Source organism: Lithobates pipiens, unplaced genomic scaffold (genome assembly GCF_037356315.1).
Source record: "Lithobates pipiens isolate NorthernLeopardFrog02 unplaced genomic scaffold, aLitPip1_a1.2 Scaffold_19, whole genome shotgun sequence".
Classification (NCBI taxonomy): Eukaryota; Metazoa; Chordata; class Amphibia; order Anura; family Ranidae; genus Lithobates; species Lithobates pipiens.
The window spans coordinates 518,111,363-518,124,589 of NW_027507764.1; the positions used below are offsets into that span (position 1 = coordinate 518,111,363).

General features: G+C 45.7%; 1 protein-coding gene across 1 annotated transcript in view; it reads left to right on the plus strand.

Annotated features, from left to right (window-relative positions):
• LOC143998091 (uncharacterized) overlaps positions 1 to 11,092 on the plus strand; it is a 53,650-nt gene extending 42,558 nt beyond the window's left edge. Inside the window, exon 4 of the mRNA XM_077493842.1 lies at positions 10,989 to 11,092. Within this exon, the coding sequence (XP_077349968.1) occupies positions 10,989 to 11,092 (104 nt within the window). The remainder of the gene's footprint in view (positions 1 to 10,988) is intronic.
• Positions 11,093 to 13,227: the final 2,135 nt, after the last annotated feature.

Consider the following 13,227-nt stretch of genomic DNA (forward strand, 5'->3'; position numbering starts at 1 on the left):
CCTAGGTTGGATTATAAACCTAGAAAAGTCGTCCCTACAGCCTGCCACCAGGTTGGAATACCTGGGTATGATTATCGACATCGCTCAGGGCAAGGTGTTTCTTCCAAGGCCAAAAGCCTTGGCCATTGGGGATCTGGTGCGCCTAATTCTGGGCAGGAGATCTTCCCCCATTCGGTTGTGCATGAGTCTGTTAGGGAAAATGGTCGCCTCCTTCGAGGCCGTCCCATTCGCCCAGTTCCATTCAAGGCCTCTGCAAAGATGCATCCTTGCGGCTTGGAACAGGAAGCGCCAATCCTTGGATCTTCCTATGCGTCTATCCCCAGGGACACGCAAGAGTCTCGTCTGGTGGTTACAAACCAAGAATTTGCTGAAGGGCAAAACTTTTCTTCCTCTTCCATGGAAGATTATCACGACAGATGCCAGCCTGACAGGCTGGGGAGCAGTGTTGGAGGAGACGTGGAAATGGTCTGCGATCGAGAAGCTATTGCCCATAACTACCTTGGAGATCCGGGCAGTTTATATGGCTCTCATAAAGGGGTCTTACAGACTACGAGGTCTCCCTGTTCGGGTTCAGTCCGACAATGCCACAGCAGTGGCCTATATCAATCACTAGGGCGGTACCAGGAGTCTGGTTGCGCAAAAAGAGGTGAATCGCATACTTGTCTGGGCAGAAAACCATGTTCCATGCCTTTCTGCAGTCTTCATTCCAGGAGTGGAAAATTGGCAGGCGGATTTTCTGAGCCGCCAGCAGTTGTGCCCAGGAGAATGGGCTCTGCACTCCGACGTGTTTTGGAACATATGTCGCAAGTGGGGTACTCCAGATGTAGATCTGTTTGTGTCCAGGTTCAACAGAAAACAGAACAAGAGATACACTTGCTCAGGGGTCAGATGCTCTGACAGTTCCCTGGGATCAGTACAATCTGATTTATGCTTTCATCCCGTGCCCGCTTCTGTCATGGTTCCTGGGAAGAGTCAAGAGGGAAACAAAGTCGGTCCTTTTGGTAGCCCCGGCTTGGCCCAGGCGACCGTGGTACGCAGAGATCATGAAGTTGGCAGTAGGCAGGCCGTGGATCCTCCCTCTCCGGCCAGATCTGCTCTCGCAGGGTCCAATTTACCATCCTGCTTTACACAGTCTGAATTTGATGGTTTGGCTGCTGAGACCCACATTCTGAGAGACCGTGGCCTTTCGGGGCCAATCCTTTCTACTCTGGTCAATGCCAGAAAGCCGGCCTCCAGGCTTATTTATTACAAAATCTGGAGGGCTTATGTTTCCTGGTGTGAACTCAGGGAATGGCATCCTAGAAAGTATGTCATTAGCAGGATCTTGGCCTTTCTCCAGTCAGGCCTAGAAATGAATTTGGCCATAAGCACTATCAAGGTGCAGATTTCGGCCTTGTCAGTGTTTTTTCAGAAGCCACTTGCATCGCATTCCCTGGTGCGGGCTTTCATCCAGGGGGCCATGCGGATAAGACCGACAGTCAAACCTCCGGTATGCCCATGGGATCTGAATTTGGTTCTCTCGGCCTTGCAGGGGCAACCATTTGAACCTTTGCATCTGGCTTCATTAGTTCTCCTGACTAAAAAATTGGTTTTCTTGGTAGCCATATTCACGGCTAGAAGAGTATCAGAACTAGCATCTCTTTCCAGTAAAGAGCCGTATCTAATTATTCATAAGGAACAGGTGGTCATGCGTCCCAACAGGTCCTTTCTACCTAAGGTGGTTTCGGGATTCCATTTGAATCAAGATGTAATCCTACCATCCTTTTTTCTGGACCCACAGTCCGCAGAAGAAGAATCTTTGCACACTTTGGATGTGGTTAGAGCAATCAGTATATATCTTCAAGCAACTGCTCAAATAAGGAAAACTGATTGCTTATTTATTTTGCCGAAAGGCGCTAGGAAGGGCCAGGCGGTGTCAAAATCCATTCTCTCAAGGTGGATTAGACAGGTTATTTCTCAAGCCTATAGTGTTAAAGGGAAAATCCCTCCTTTTCAAGTAAAAGCGCACTCTACTAGGGCTGTAAGTGCTTCTTGGGCAGTGCATCACCAGGCCTCCCTGGCTCAGATCTGTAAGGCTGCAACTTGGTCATCAGTCCACACATTCACCAGATTCTATCAGGTGGATGTCAGAGGGCAAGAGGATATCGCCTTTGGGCGCAGTGTGCTGCAGGCTGCAGTTTAGGTCCTCCGGTCCCTGGCGGTCTATAATTATGATCTGTGTCTCCCTCCCCTCAATCTGAGCATTGCTTTGGGACATCCCACTATGTAATGAGCTCCTGTGTCCCATGATGTATGATCAAGAAAATAGGATTTTTATATACAGCTTACCTGTAAAATCCTTTTCTTGAGAGTACATCACGGGACACAGGGCTCCCGCCCCTCTTGGGTTTTACATGGTTTCTTATTGCTTTGCTACAAAACTGAGGTGCCTCCCATATGGGAGGGGTTATATAGGGGAGGAATTCTCCTTAATTGGGGTTAACCAGTGTCCAATCACCAGAGGTGCCTATATAACCCACTATGTAATGAGCTCCTGTGTCCTGTGATGTACTCTAAAGAAAAGGATGTTAAAGGTAAGCTGTATATAAAAACCCCCATTATATCGATGCTACTGCCTCACTATGTGAGGTAATGAAACAGAAGTTCACAGGATTGATAGCGGGTTTATCCAAAGTACAGGAAAGCATCCAACTTGCTTTATCTTGCACCCAGGTACAATCAGAACTGTCCCAGGACCTCAGACTAATGATTGCTTCTTTTTCAGCAGGACAATTTCCACTAAATTTAAGAAAACAAGCAGGTAGTATCTTGGTAGTATCCAAGTTTGCTATGAGTCATATGGATTGGTGGATGACTCAAGTCCATGGCTGTAAAAACTTGACTTGCACTGTCTCATCCTCGATTCCGGTTGCAGGGACTGAACATCGTGCTTATACCACAGTCAATTTGGGTACTATCCTATTGGGCTCTACCTTATTACACCCCCGATCTGATGGTTTATGAGTTCATACAACCTCAAATGATTGATACTGATGGGTACTTGACAAAGGAAGGGGTGGTGTTATGCCAAGGGAAGCAGGACAGAATCCTGAGACAACAATGCTGGCACAAGAAAGGGTCGTGTCTTATGGATGCCGAGGAAATGTCCCAACCTTATGTAAAATACTTGGGGCAAGGGTATTGGTGCTGGGATCAAATGTCCAGTGATGCCCTGTATTCTGCATAAGGGTTGAACTGCAGTCAGTGTGCCACGCTACCTCAGGGAGTCTACTGCACATCGTCCCCTGTCCTTGGAATAGATATAGCAGGGACACAAGGGGCGGACCCCTATTACCCCAGAGAAAAGGCTTGATATCAAACCTGACACCCCCATACATTTAGAAAAACTTCCTCTGGGATTTGGGGCTGAGTTAAAAGCTTGGCTAGTTGATTTCGGGCAACAGGATGAAATATTAAATGTGCTAAGAGATGCTGAGGAACAAGCCACCATACGTCTCACCCATGATCAAAATAGATTGATCCAAGTATCCCACACTTTAGACGCAGACGCTAAGGTTTCCTGGTGGGAAAGTTTTTTTGGGTACAGCCCTAATGCTACAGCTTTCCTAAACATTTTGCTCCACCCTGTTGTTGTCCTAATCTGTGCAGCCTTATTGCTTTCCCTGATACAATTAATAATGTGCATTACTATCAGGAGAATAAACTTTTACATTTTTTTCCCTCCCTCTCGTTGCTAATATCCGCGTACCTGACCTGCAAAAAATACTGCTAATTACTAGTATGGGAGAAGAGTTTTTTTTGTTTTGTTTTTTAAAGGAACTATATTTGTTAGTTATTTTTATTGTTTTTTCTTTTTTTTTCTTTTTTTTATTATTATTATTATTTATTTTTTACTCCAACTGATGTATTCATTTTTTAAATACGGATTCCGTGTTCTTTAACAGTCTTGGTTGGAGCAGCATTAGATCTGTAGTTTTTTTTTGTTTTATTGGTTTCTTTTTCATTACTATTTCCACTATTTTCTTGTTCACTTTCATTACTCACCTCTCTTCCATTCCTTTTCCTTCTTTAATAGTATGCTAAGTTTTTTTCTTTTGGTTTCTATCATCTATCTTCTCAAGATAATGTAACTAAGACATCCGTCATATCATTTCTGTTTAAAAGGATTTTTCCTGCCTGCCAGTACCATACGTTTAACCAAAGTATCTCTGGACATCCCGTGTTTTTATGTCTTAATGTAATGCTACACCCCCCATAGTCTACCTACTACTTTAACCTGAGCCCCGCGAGCAGGTGTGGTGAACCTGGCAATAGCAGGCAGTGTTGACTATCCCTGTCATCAAGGGCCATGGATGATACTGGCTGTTGCCTGGACTCTGTTCCATGTGGGGAACACACTTTACTTGTCCACATTACACCCCTTATAAGTATTAAGTCTTAATGGCCAACCCGCTGCTCCTGTCTGCTATTCCTCCACTAGCTGTACACTGACCTTCTCCTTTTTTTGTTGTTTTTTGTATTCATGCATGACTGTCCGGAGGCCCGTCCAACCACCACCGGAAGACAACCAAGTCATCTCTTGAGACAAATGTGCAACAAATAAGACTCTCCTGGACTGTCCTTCACCATGCTGAAAAGTGCGGCCTCGTGGTCCGATCCAATCGCAGTAACCATTACACGGTCTTACCAAGTTACAGGACCAGTTATGCCAGGATCCTGCCATCAATGTTGGAGTTCCGCTCTTACAAGGCAGAGGGGCGATGAAACATTGCAGTACAGACACTCATGGTTTGGATGTGCAGTCTCGAGGGCACCAGGATTTCTTTGCTGTCTCAAGCCTACATGGAGTTGTTTCGGCGTGTTCAAGAAAGGAAGAGGTGGTGTTGGGGAAAGGTTGAGACTTCTAGGCTGTTGTGGATGGGTAGTAGGGATGAGCCAAATACTCCACTGTTCAGTTCGCAGCAGAATAGGCAAAAAATGTGTTTGAACACACAAACACCGTTAAAGCCTAGGGGATACGAACATGAAAAATCAAAAGTGCTAATTTTAAGGGTTAATATGCAAGTTATTGTCATTAAAAGTGTTTGGGGACCTAGGTCCTGCCCCAGGGGACATGTATCAATGCAAAAACAATTTTTAAAAAGTTCAGTTTTTCCGGGAGCAGTGATTTTAATAATGCTTAAAGTGAAATGATAAAAGTGAAATATTCCTTCCCCAAACACTTTTTTATGGCAATACCATGCATGTAAGCCTTAAAAATTAGCACTTTTGTTGTCTCCCATAGACTTTTAAAGGGTGTTCCGCGGCTTTCAAATTTGCCGTGAACACCCCAAATTGTTCGCTATTTGGCGAACAGGCGAACACCCGATGTTCGACTTGAACTTACGTTTGACTCGAACATCAGGCTCCTCTCTACTTACAAGTAAGGAATGTTTTGCGGGTGGGGGGCGTGTGTGTGACTGTGTACATGCCTGTGTGTGTACATTTCTCTGTGTGTACAAGTCTCTGTGTGTATACATGCCTGTGAGTGTGTACATGCATGTGAGTGTTTACATGCCTCTGTGTGTGTACATGCCTGTGAGTGTGTACATGTCCTGTGTGTGTATGTCTCTCTGTTTGTACATGGCTTGTGTGTGTGTGTGTGTGTACATACCTGTGTGTATGTCTGTGTGTGTGTACATGTCTCTGCGTGTGTACATGTCTCTGCATGTGTCTATACATTACTGTGTCAATACTTGTGGGCTCCTTGAGGGTAGGGATCGATGTGAGTGCGCAATGTACAGGGATAGGGACAATTGTGGACACTCACTCAGGTTGAACTGGATGGACTGGTGTCTTTATTCAACCTCACTAACTATGTAACATGCCTGTTTGTGTACATGACTGTGTGTACATGTTTCTGTATGTGTACATGTCTTGTAAGTGTATACATGCCTGTGTGTGTGTGTGTACATGCATGTCATATATACACACACATGTAAGTGGAGCTGGGACTATACAAGTGTGAGGGGCCAGAGAGCGTACAGGTGTGAGGGGGCAGAGAGCGTACAGGTGTGAGGGGGCAGAGAGCGTATAGGTGTGAGGGGGGCAGAGAGCGTATAGGTGTGAGGGGGGCAGAGAGCGTATAGGTGTGAGGGGGCAGAGAGCGTATAGGTGTGAGGGGGCAGAAAGCCTATAGGTGTGAGGGGGCAGAGAGCCTACAGGTGTGAGGGAGCTGAGAGCCTACAGGAGTGAGGGAGCTGAGAGCCTACAGGAGTGAGGGAGCTGAGAGCCTACAGGAGTGAGGGAGCTGAGAGCCTACAGGTGTGAGGGGGGCTGAGGCACTGAAGGACTTGGTGGGACCTTGGGGAATGTTGGTGGTCAGGCTCAGGACCAGGCCTAAAGCTGTATAAGGGGCCCCACAGTTTCTGATGGCTGCCCCGGTAGGGGGTCATTAAGTGCTAAGCACTAACTGTCCTTTACAAAGCTAGTTGTAGGCTATGTGCAGCACTGATTCCTCTGTAACCTCCGATAATTTCATGTTCCGTGTAAGGCTGGCCAAGTATCTCCTAGAGAAATGTGCACGTGATGGTTCTGATGTTTAAGGACTGGTATAGGTGTACTATTTGGTGTGCAGTATATAGGGGTGTAATACACTTATAAAATACTTGCACATATAGAAAGCATAGTATAGTGCATTTCCACTGTGCAGCATTGTGAATGCTGAGCGGTTCTGCAGCGATACTACAAAGAGTGACAAACGCAATTAAAAAAGTAGTATTATAAATGGTGTGATAGACCAGTGGCCCCCAAAAACGACAGATTGAAGCGCGGTGTTATATACCTTCTTCCACATACATACTGCACTTCTCTAGAGACTTTTGTCACAGGGTCACTTAAAAAATGACAGGCAGAGGAAGAAGCAGGCCCTTCCACAGGGGTGGTAGGGGTAGGGCAGGAGCAACAGGCTTGAGCCAAAGTGACAAATTGCAGAAGGTGCGTGCAATTACGTCAAAGGCCGCAACAGACTTGGTTGAGTGGTTCACTCAGCCTTACTCTTCTCCACCCTCCTTATCCTCTCGATCTGCACCCTCTTCTTCACTCTCTGCTGTGTGCACCCCCAAAGACACTACCACCAACACCACCACCACCATATACCTTACGCTTGAGTCACAGGAATTATTTTCCGATCCATCACAAGACATTGCCGATGCGCAGCCACTCTTGGCATTGGATCAGAAAGAGGAGGTAGCAAAAACCGCCACTCAGCAGTCTGACGACAGTACCCAGATCAGCCCAAGGAGGAGGTTGGTCCCCGTTGTTGCTGCCTACTCCGAGATCTCTAATTATAGCGGTGGGGAAGGTGACGTCGATGATGACGTGCCTAGTGATGTCACGTGAGTGTCCATGAGAGAGGAAGAGGAGGGGAGTTCAAAGGGAGATATGGACCAGCAGATAGGGAGGAGAAGCAGGCAGATCTTAGATTGCTCAGGAGGGACAAAGCAGACTGCTAATGTATCAGGAGCGAGGCATCAACCATGTACGGTCACATTTGGTGCCCCCAGGACGCCGGCACATGGCTCCGCAGTGTGGGCTTTTTTTTTAACGTGTCCGCTGCTGTCAATAGTGTTGTCATCTGCTGCCTTTGCATCAACGCATAAGTCGCGGTAAGCCCAACACTCACCTAGGGATGACGGCCTTAAGAAGGCACACGAGCTGCATCACCGAGCCCAGTGGGAGCAACAGAACACACAAAGCCACACTCCAGGCTCTCACCGTCCAGCCTCGTCTTCTACTTCTCCTTCTCCTCTCTCCTCCCAATTGTCCTCCACTCCACCTTCCATCATGCCATCCTCACGTTTTTCTGGAAAAAGGCAGGCTTCCGTGGGCCAAATGTTCGAGCGTAAAAAAATGATGACGCCGGATAACCCTCTTGCCCAACGGTTGATGGTTGGCTTGTCAGAACTGATAGCCCGCCAACTACTGCCATATAAAAACTGGTGGACTCGGAGGCCTTTCGAAAATTTGTGGCCATTGGAACACCACAATGGAAGGGACAGGGGCAATTGGATAGGGACAATTGTAGACACTCACTCAGGTTGAACTGGATGGACTGGTGTCTTTATTCAACCTAACTAACTATGAAACTATGAAACTAACTATGAAACTGTCCACTGGGTGAACCTTCTGACGGCCGTCAAGCATGTAACCCATGGCACCCGTGTAAATTTGGTTTTACCACCACAGGATTGCATGCAGGCCTGGCTCTTCTTCTCCTCCTCCTACTCCATCCTCCTCCCTCTCCTCCTCGGCTGACTGCTCCTTTTCTGCTGCTAGCGTCTCTTCCGCTGCACCGCCAAAGCTCCCCAGAACCTATTCGACATGCCAGGTGAGACGTTGCCATGCTGTGCTGTGTCTGTTGTGCCTGGAAGCCAAGAGCCACACTGGCCCTGCACTCCTTTCAGCTTTGTGTTCACAGGCAGATCAGTGGCTAAATAATAAACAAACAAAAATATCGCGCTTGGGGCAAAACCTAAGAGCTGCAACTAAAAACCATCAAATATCAAATTATGGATCAAATCAAAAAAGTTATACATAAAGTTGCGCTAAATATGCGTGAAAGCTAAGGTGAAAAAGAGTAATAAAACTCAGTATAAATTGTATAGAAAGAACAACAAAATCAAACAAACACCATATACGAAATTCAATCAAAAAAAGAAAGTCCTTATAATTAAGAAATCCTGGTTCCAACTAAAAAATAATGAACAGGGAGATCAGTCCTTTTCACAAATTCGATGAGACCTTCCTGGCTTTGCCACTATTGCTTCCAGACCGGAAAAAAAAAAGAGTTTGACTCTTACCGCAATGGATGGACTCCAAATCAACTGAGTCGTTAGCACTGGCAGACAGCCCTCTGCAGGGTTCGTTTGTTCGTATTCCGTCCCCACACACTACTGAGGTACGAGTGAGTACGTGCGTATCATTGGAAGGTTACTGGCCCCAGTCGAAGAGTTCCAGAACTCGTCGAACATCCTGCTTTTCCTCTTGGTCACCACGGGGAAGAGACAAGGTGGCCGTCCGTTCACTCTGAATTCCTGGAGTTATCTAGAGCTCTCCAACGAATCGTAAATTACAAAGGTTTTTCAATCCGCAAACCTGCAGTGAAACACAAAATACTCGGGCCTCCCAGCCACGAGCGAGGGGAGGGGGAAACAAAAGTGGACTCTGATCGTGAACGTACCGTTAAACAATCGACAAATTTATTAAATAAAAATAGATACACAGCAGACCAAAGGTATGACCCAAAAGGCCGGATTATAACAAATAAAAAATATGCATAAAAAAATGGTTAAATTAAAAGAAAATATACACCCGTGCGAGGGAATATTCTAAGCGTGGTGGTATCAGCACAAACAGCCCGACATGTTTCGTAAAAACTTACATCCTCTTGGGGCACAGGTGATATGCTGATCCATCACGTTAAATAGCAACACGGCTTAACCAAGCCTCAGTTCCGTTCGGAAAAGGTCGAGGTCGGCATTACGGCCGAACCAAGCCTCACTTCCGTTCAGCTACCATTTTTTTGAAGACCAAGGAAGTAAATCGAACCCCCCCGGGGTCAGACCAGACCCCGGCCACGTCCCGCCTCCATTCTCATGGGGAGCGAACGTGATCTGGGTCCAAAACATAGTCCCAACACAACTCAAACTCCATTTTTTTGTGGACTGAACCTACATCGGGAACTGTGCGACTATACACATTCGAATGTCACGCAGTACCCGATCCCCGCTCCAAGACAAACCTTCCTGAAAACTAAATTAAAATGGAGGGGAATAATCCGTCCTCATTTGATTAATTAAGAGGAAACAAAAATCTACCACCCACCTAAAAAGATACGTATTTGTGCTAATATCACAGATGTAAATTAAATCTACATATCGGGAGGGGGGAACTCCTAAACAGTTATGTTATAGGGGTACAAGAACTAATTCAATCGTAAAAATGGAGAACCAACAAATAATAATGATTAAAAGAATAACATAATGCTTACAGGTTCCTCAAAGTTATAATTGAGTCGATTTATGCTCATCATTATACCCATACCCCTGTACTAACTAAAAAAATAACCCAAACATTAAAATTCAACTAATTTCAAAAGAAGGGTTATGTGACCAAAATACACTAGGAAATGAACTTTGAGCATTTTATACACCTCTCATGCATTGTCTATAAAAGCATTGATCTCTATGTCTATGTTGAGTCCGAAGGGTTTAAGGCTTTTAATTTTGTATATCCAACTCATTTCGAGTTGTGAGATCGCCATTCTTTTTAGGGCCTCCTCTCCAAGGCAACTGTAATTTATCAATTCCTAAAAGGGAAGTTCCCCGGGGATTACAATCATGTACCTCCAGGTAATGTTTTGAGACTGGATGTCCTTTAAAACCCCTTATGATATTTCCCAGATGTTCCCCTAGTCTCACTTGGAGAGGGCGCAAAGTGCGGCCCACATAGTGGAGCCCACAGGGACAGGTTAGGAGGTACACTACTACCTCTGTAGAACAAGTTATAAATGATTTAATGGCGAAAATCTGTTTAGTATTTCCTGAACACAATTCTGTTGTTTTCTTTTTCTTTATATTATTAATGGAACATACACTACACTTATTACACTTAAAACCCTATTAAATTCTGAAAGAACATGGGTTTAATTGTCGGAGGGTTGCACACATTAGGTGCAATTTTATGTCTAATTGATGGTACACCCCTAAATACCACTTGTGGTTTCTCGGGAAGGGATGAGCCCAAAACCTGATCATTTTTGATTATGTGCCAATGTTTTTGTATGATCTTTTTAACTGAAAAATGTTGTTGGGAGAATCTAGTGATGAATGGACATTTAAAATTGTTGTTCATATTATTATTCCTCTCAACCTCCGCTTTTAAGTAAAAGGCGACGATCAATCTCCCGTACTTCCCTAAGTTTTTCCTTCAGATTTTGTTCATCATAGCCTCTTGCAAGCAATCTTTCCATGAGGACACCAGCCTGCGCATCAAAGTCTCCTTCACGGGAACAGTTGCGTCTCATTCTGATAAACTGGCTCTTAGGAACTGATTGCAATCACGCCTTATGGTGGCAACTGTCCCCGTGGGATAAATGCATTACGGTCAGTGTCTTTAAAGAAGGTGGTTGTCAATAGGGTATCACCCTCACTCCAGATCTTAAGGTCTAAGAAGTTAATGGTATGTTGACTTGCTTCATATTTGAATTCAATCCCTCTATCATTCTTATTGAGCTCCATCATGAATCCCTTCAGGGACTCGAAGGAACCATTCCACAGGAGGAGGACGTCCTCTATATACCTGGCCCAAAGGACCAGTTCTGGTCTCTTATCCAAGTAGATGACGTCCTCCTCCCATTTCCCCATAAAGAGGTTCGCCAAGCTGGGGGCAAATTTAGCCCCAATGGCTACTCCTCTCTTCTGGAGAAAAAAAGCCACCCGCATGCCAGAAAAAATTGTGCGTAGTGGCATATTCTAGAAGTTCCATAATAAAACCCTTCTGTCTATTTGCCAAACCTGAATTCTTATCCAAAAAGTATTTTACTGACCTAAGACCCCAGTAGTGTGGGACCATATATATATATATATATATATATATATATATATATATATATATATATATATATATATATATATCGTATATAAGGATGTCACATCAGCTGTGACCATCCAAAAACCTTCCTGATATTGACAATCCTTAAGAATATTGATAATATGGCGGGTATCTTTAATGTAGGCCGGTAGAAGTTTAACTAGTGGTTGTAGGTACCCGTCAATGTACTTCCCTGCTCTTGATGTTAGCGAATCTATCCCGCTCATATTAGGTCTACCTGGCGGATGAACCGGGTCTTTGTGTATCTTAGGTAGGTAGTACATGACGGGTATCCTAGAAGAGACAGGGACTAAGAAGGACTTCTCCTTCTTATTCAGAATGCCTGTCTCAAAACCATGTTTAACCACTTGCCGCCCGCCCTATTACAAATAGACGGCGGCAAAGTGGTTTCATAATCCTGACCGGACGTCATATGACGTGATCAGGATTATGAGCCGCTGCGCGCCCCGGGGGCGCGCATCGCGGCGATCGTTGTTGCGGGGTGTCAGTCTGACACCCGGCAACTACGATCTCGGTAAAGAGTCTCCGACGGAGACTCTTTACCACGTGATCAACTGTGTCCAATCACGGCTGATCACAGTGTAAATGGGAAGAGCCGGTGATCGGCTTTTCCTCACTCGCGTCTGTCAGACGCGAGTAGAGGAGAGCCGATCGGCTGCTCCTCTGACAGGGGGGGTCTGTGCTGATCGATTATCAGCACAGCCCCCCCGCGGATGCCCACACTGGACCACCAGGGACGCCACCAGACCACCAGGGATGCCCAGCAGAGGTAATCCTCCAGGGATGCCAGTCAGGCACAATGGATGGCAATCAGTGCCCATAATGGATGGCAATCAGTGCCCACAATGGGCATCACTGATTGGCATGCATTATTGTTTGGCACTGATTGGCATCCATTAGTACAGTATAACACCTGTGTTGCTAATGAGTGCCCACCTGTGCCGCTAATGAGTGCCCACCTGTGCCGCTAATGAGTGCCCACCTGTGCCGCCTATCAGTGCCCACCTGTGCCGCCTATCAGTGCCCACCCATGCCCATCTGTGCCGCCTACCAATGCCCATCTGTGCCGCCTACCCATGCCCATCTGTGCCGCCTACCCATGCCCATCTGTGCCTCCCATCCATGCCAATCCGTGCCAGCTATCAGTGCCAATTTGTGCCACCTATCAGTGTCCATCCGTGTCGCCCATCCGTGTCGCCTATCAGTGTCGCCTATCAGTGCCGCCTATCAGTGTCCATCAATGCCACCTCATCAGTGCCACTTCATTGGTGCCCATCAGTGCCGCCTTATCAGTGCCCATCAGTGTAGCCCCATCAGTGCCCATCCGTGAAGGAGAAAACATACTTATTTACAAAGTTTTGAAACTGAAACAAAAAAAAAACTTTTTTTTTTTCAAAATTTTCGGTATTTTTTTATTTGTAGCACAAAAAATAAAAACTGCAGAGGTGATCAAATACCACCAAAAGAAAGCTCTATTTGTGGGAAAAAAAATGATAAAAATTTCATTTGGGTACAGTGTAGCATGACCGCGCAATTGTCATTCAAAGTGCGACAGCGCTGAAAGCTCAAAATTGG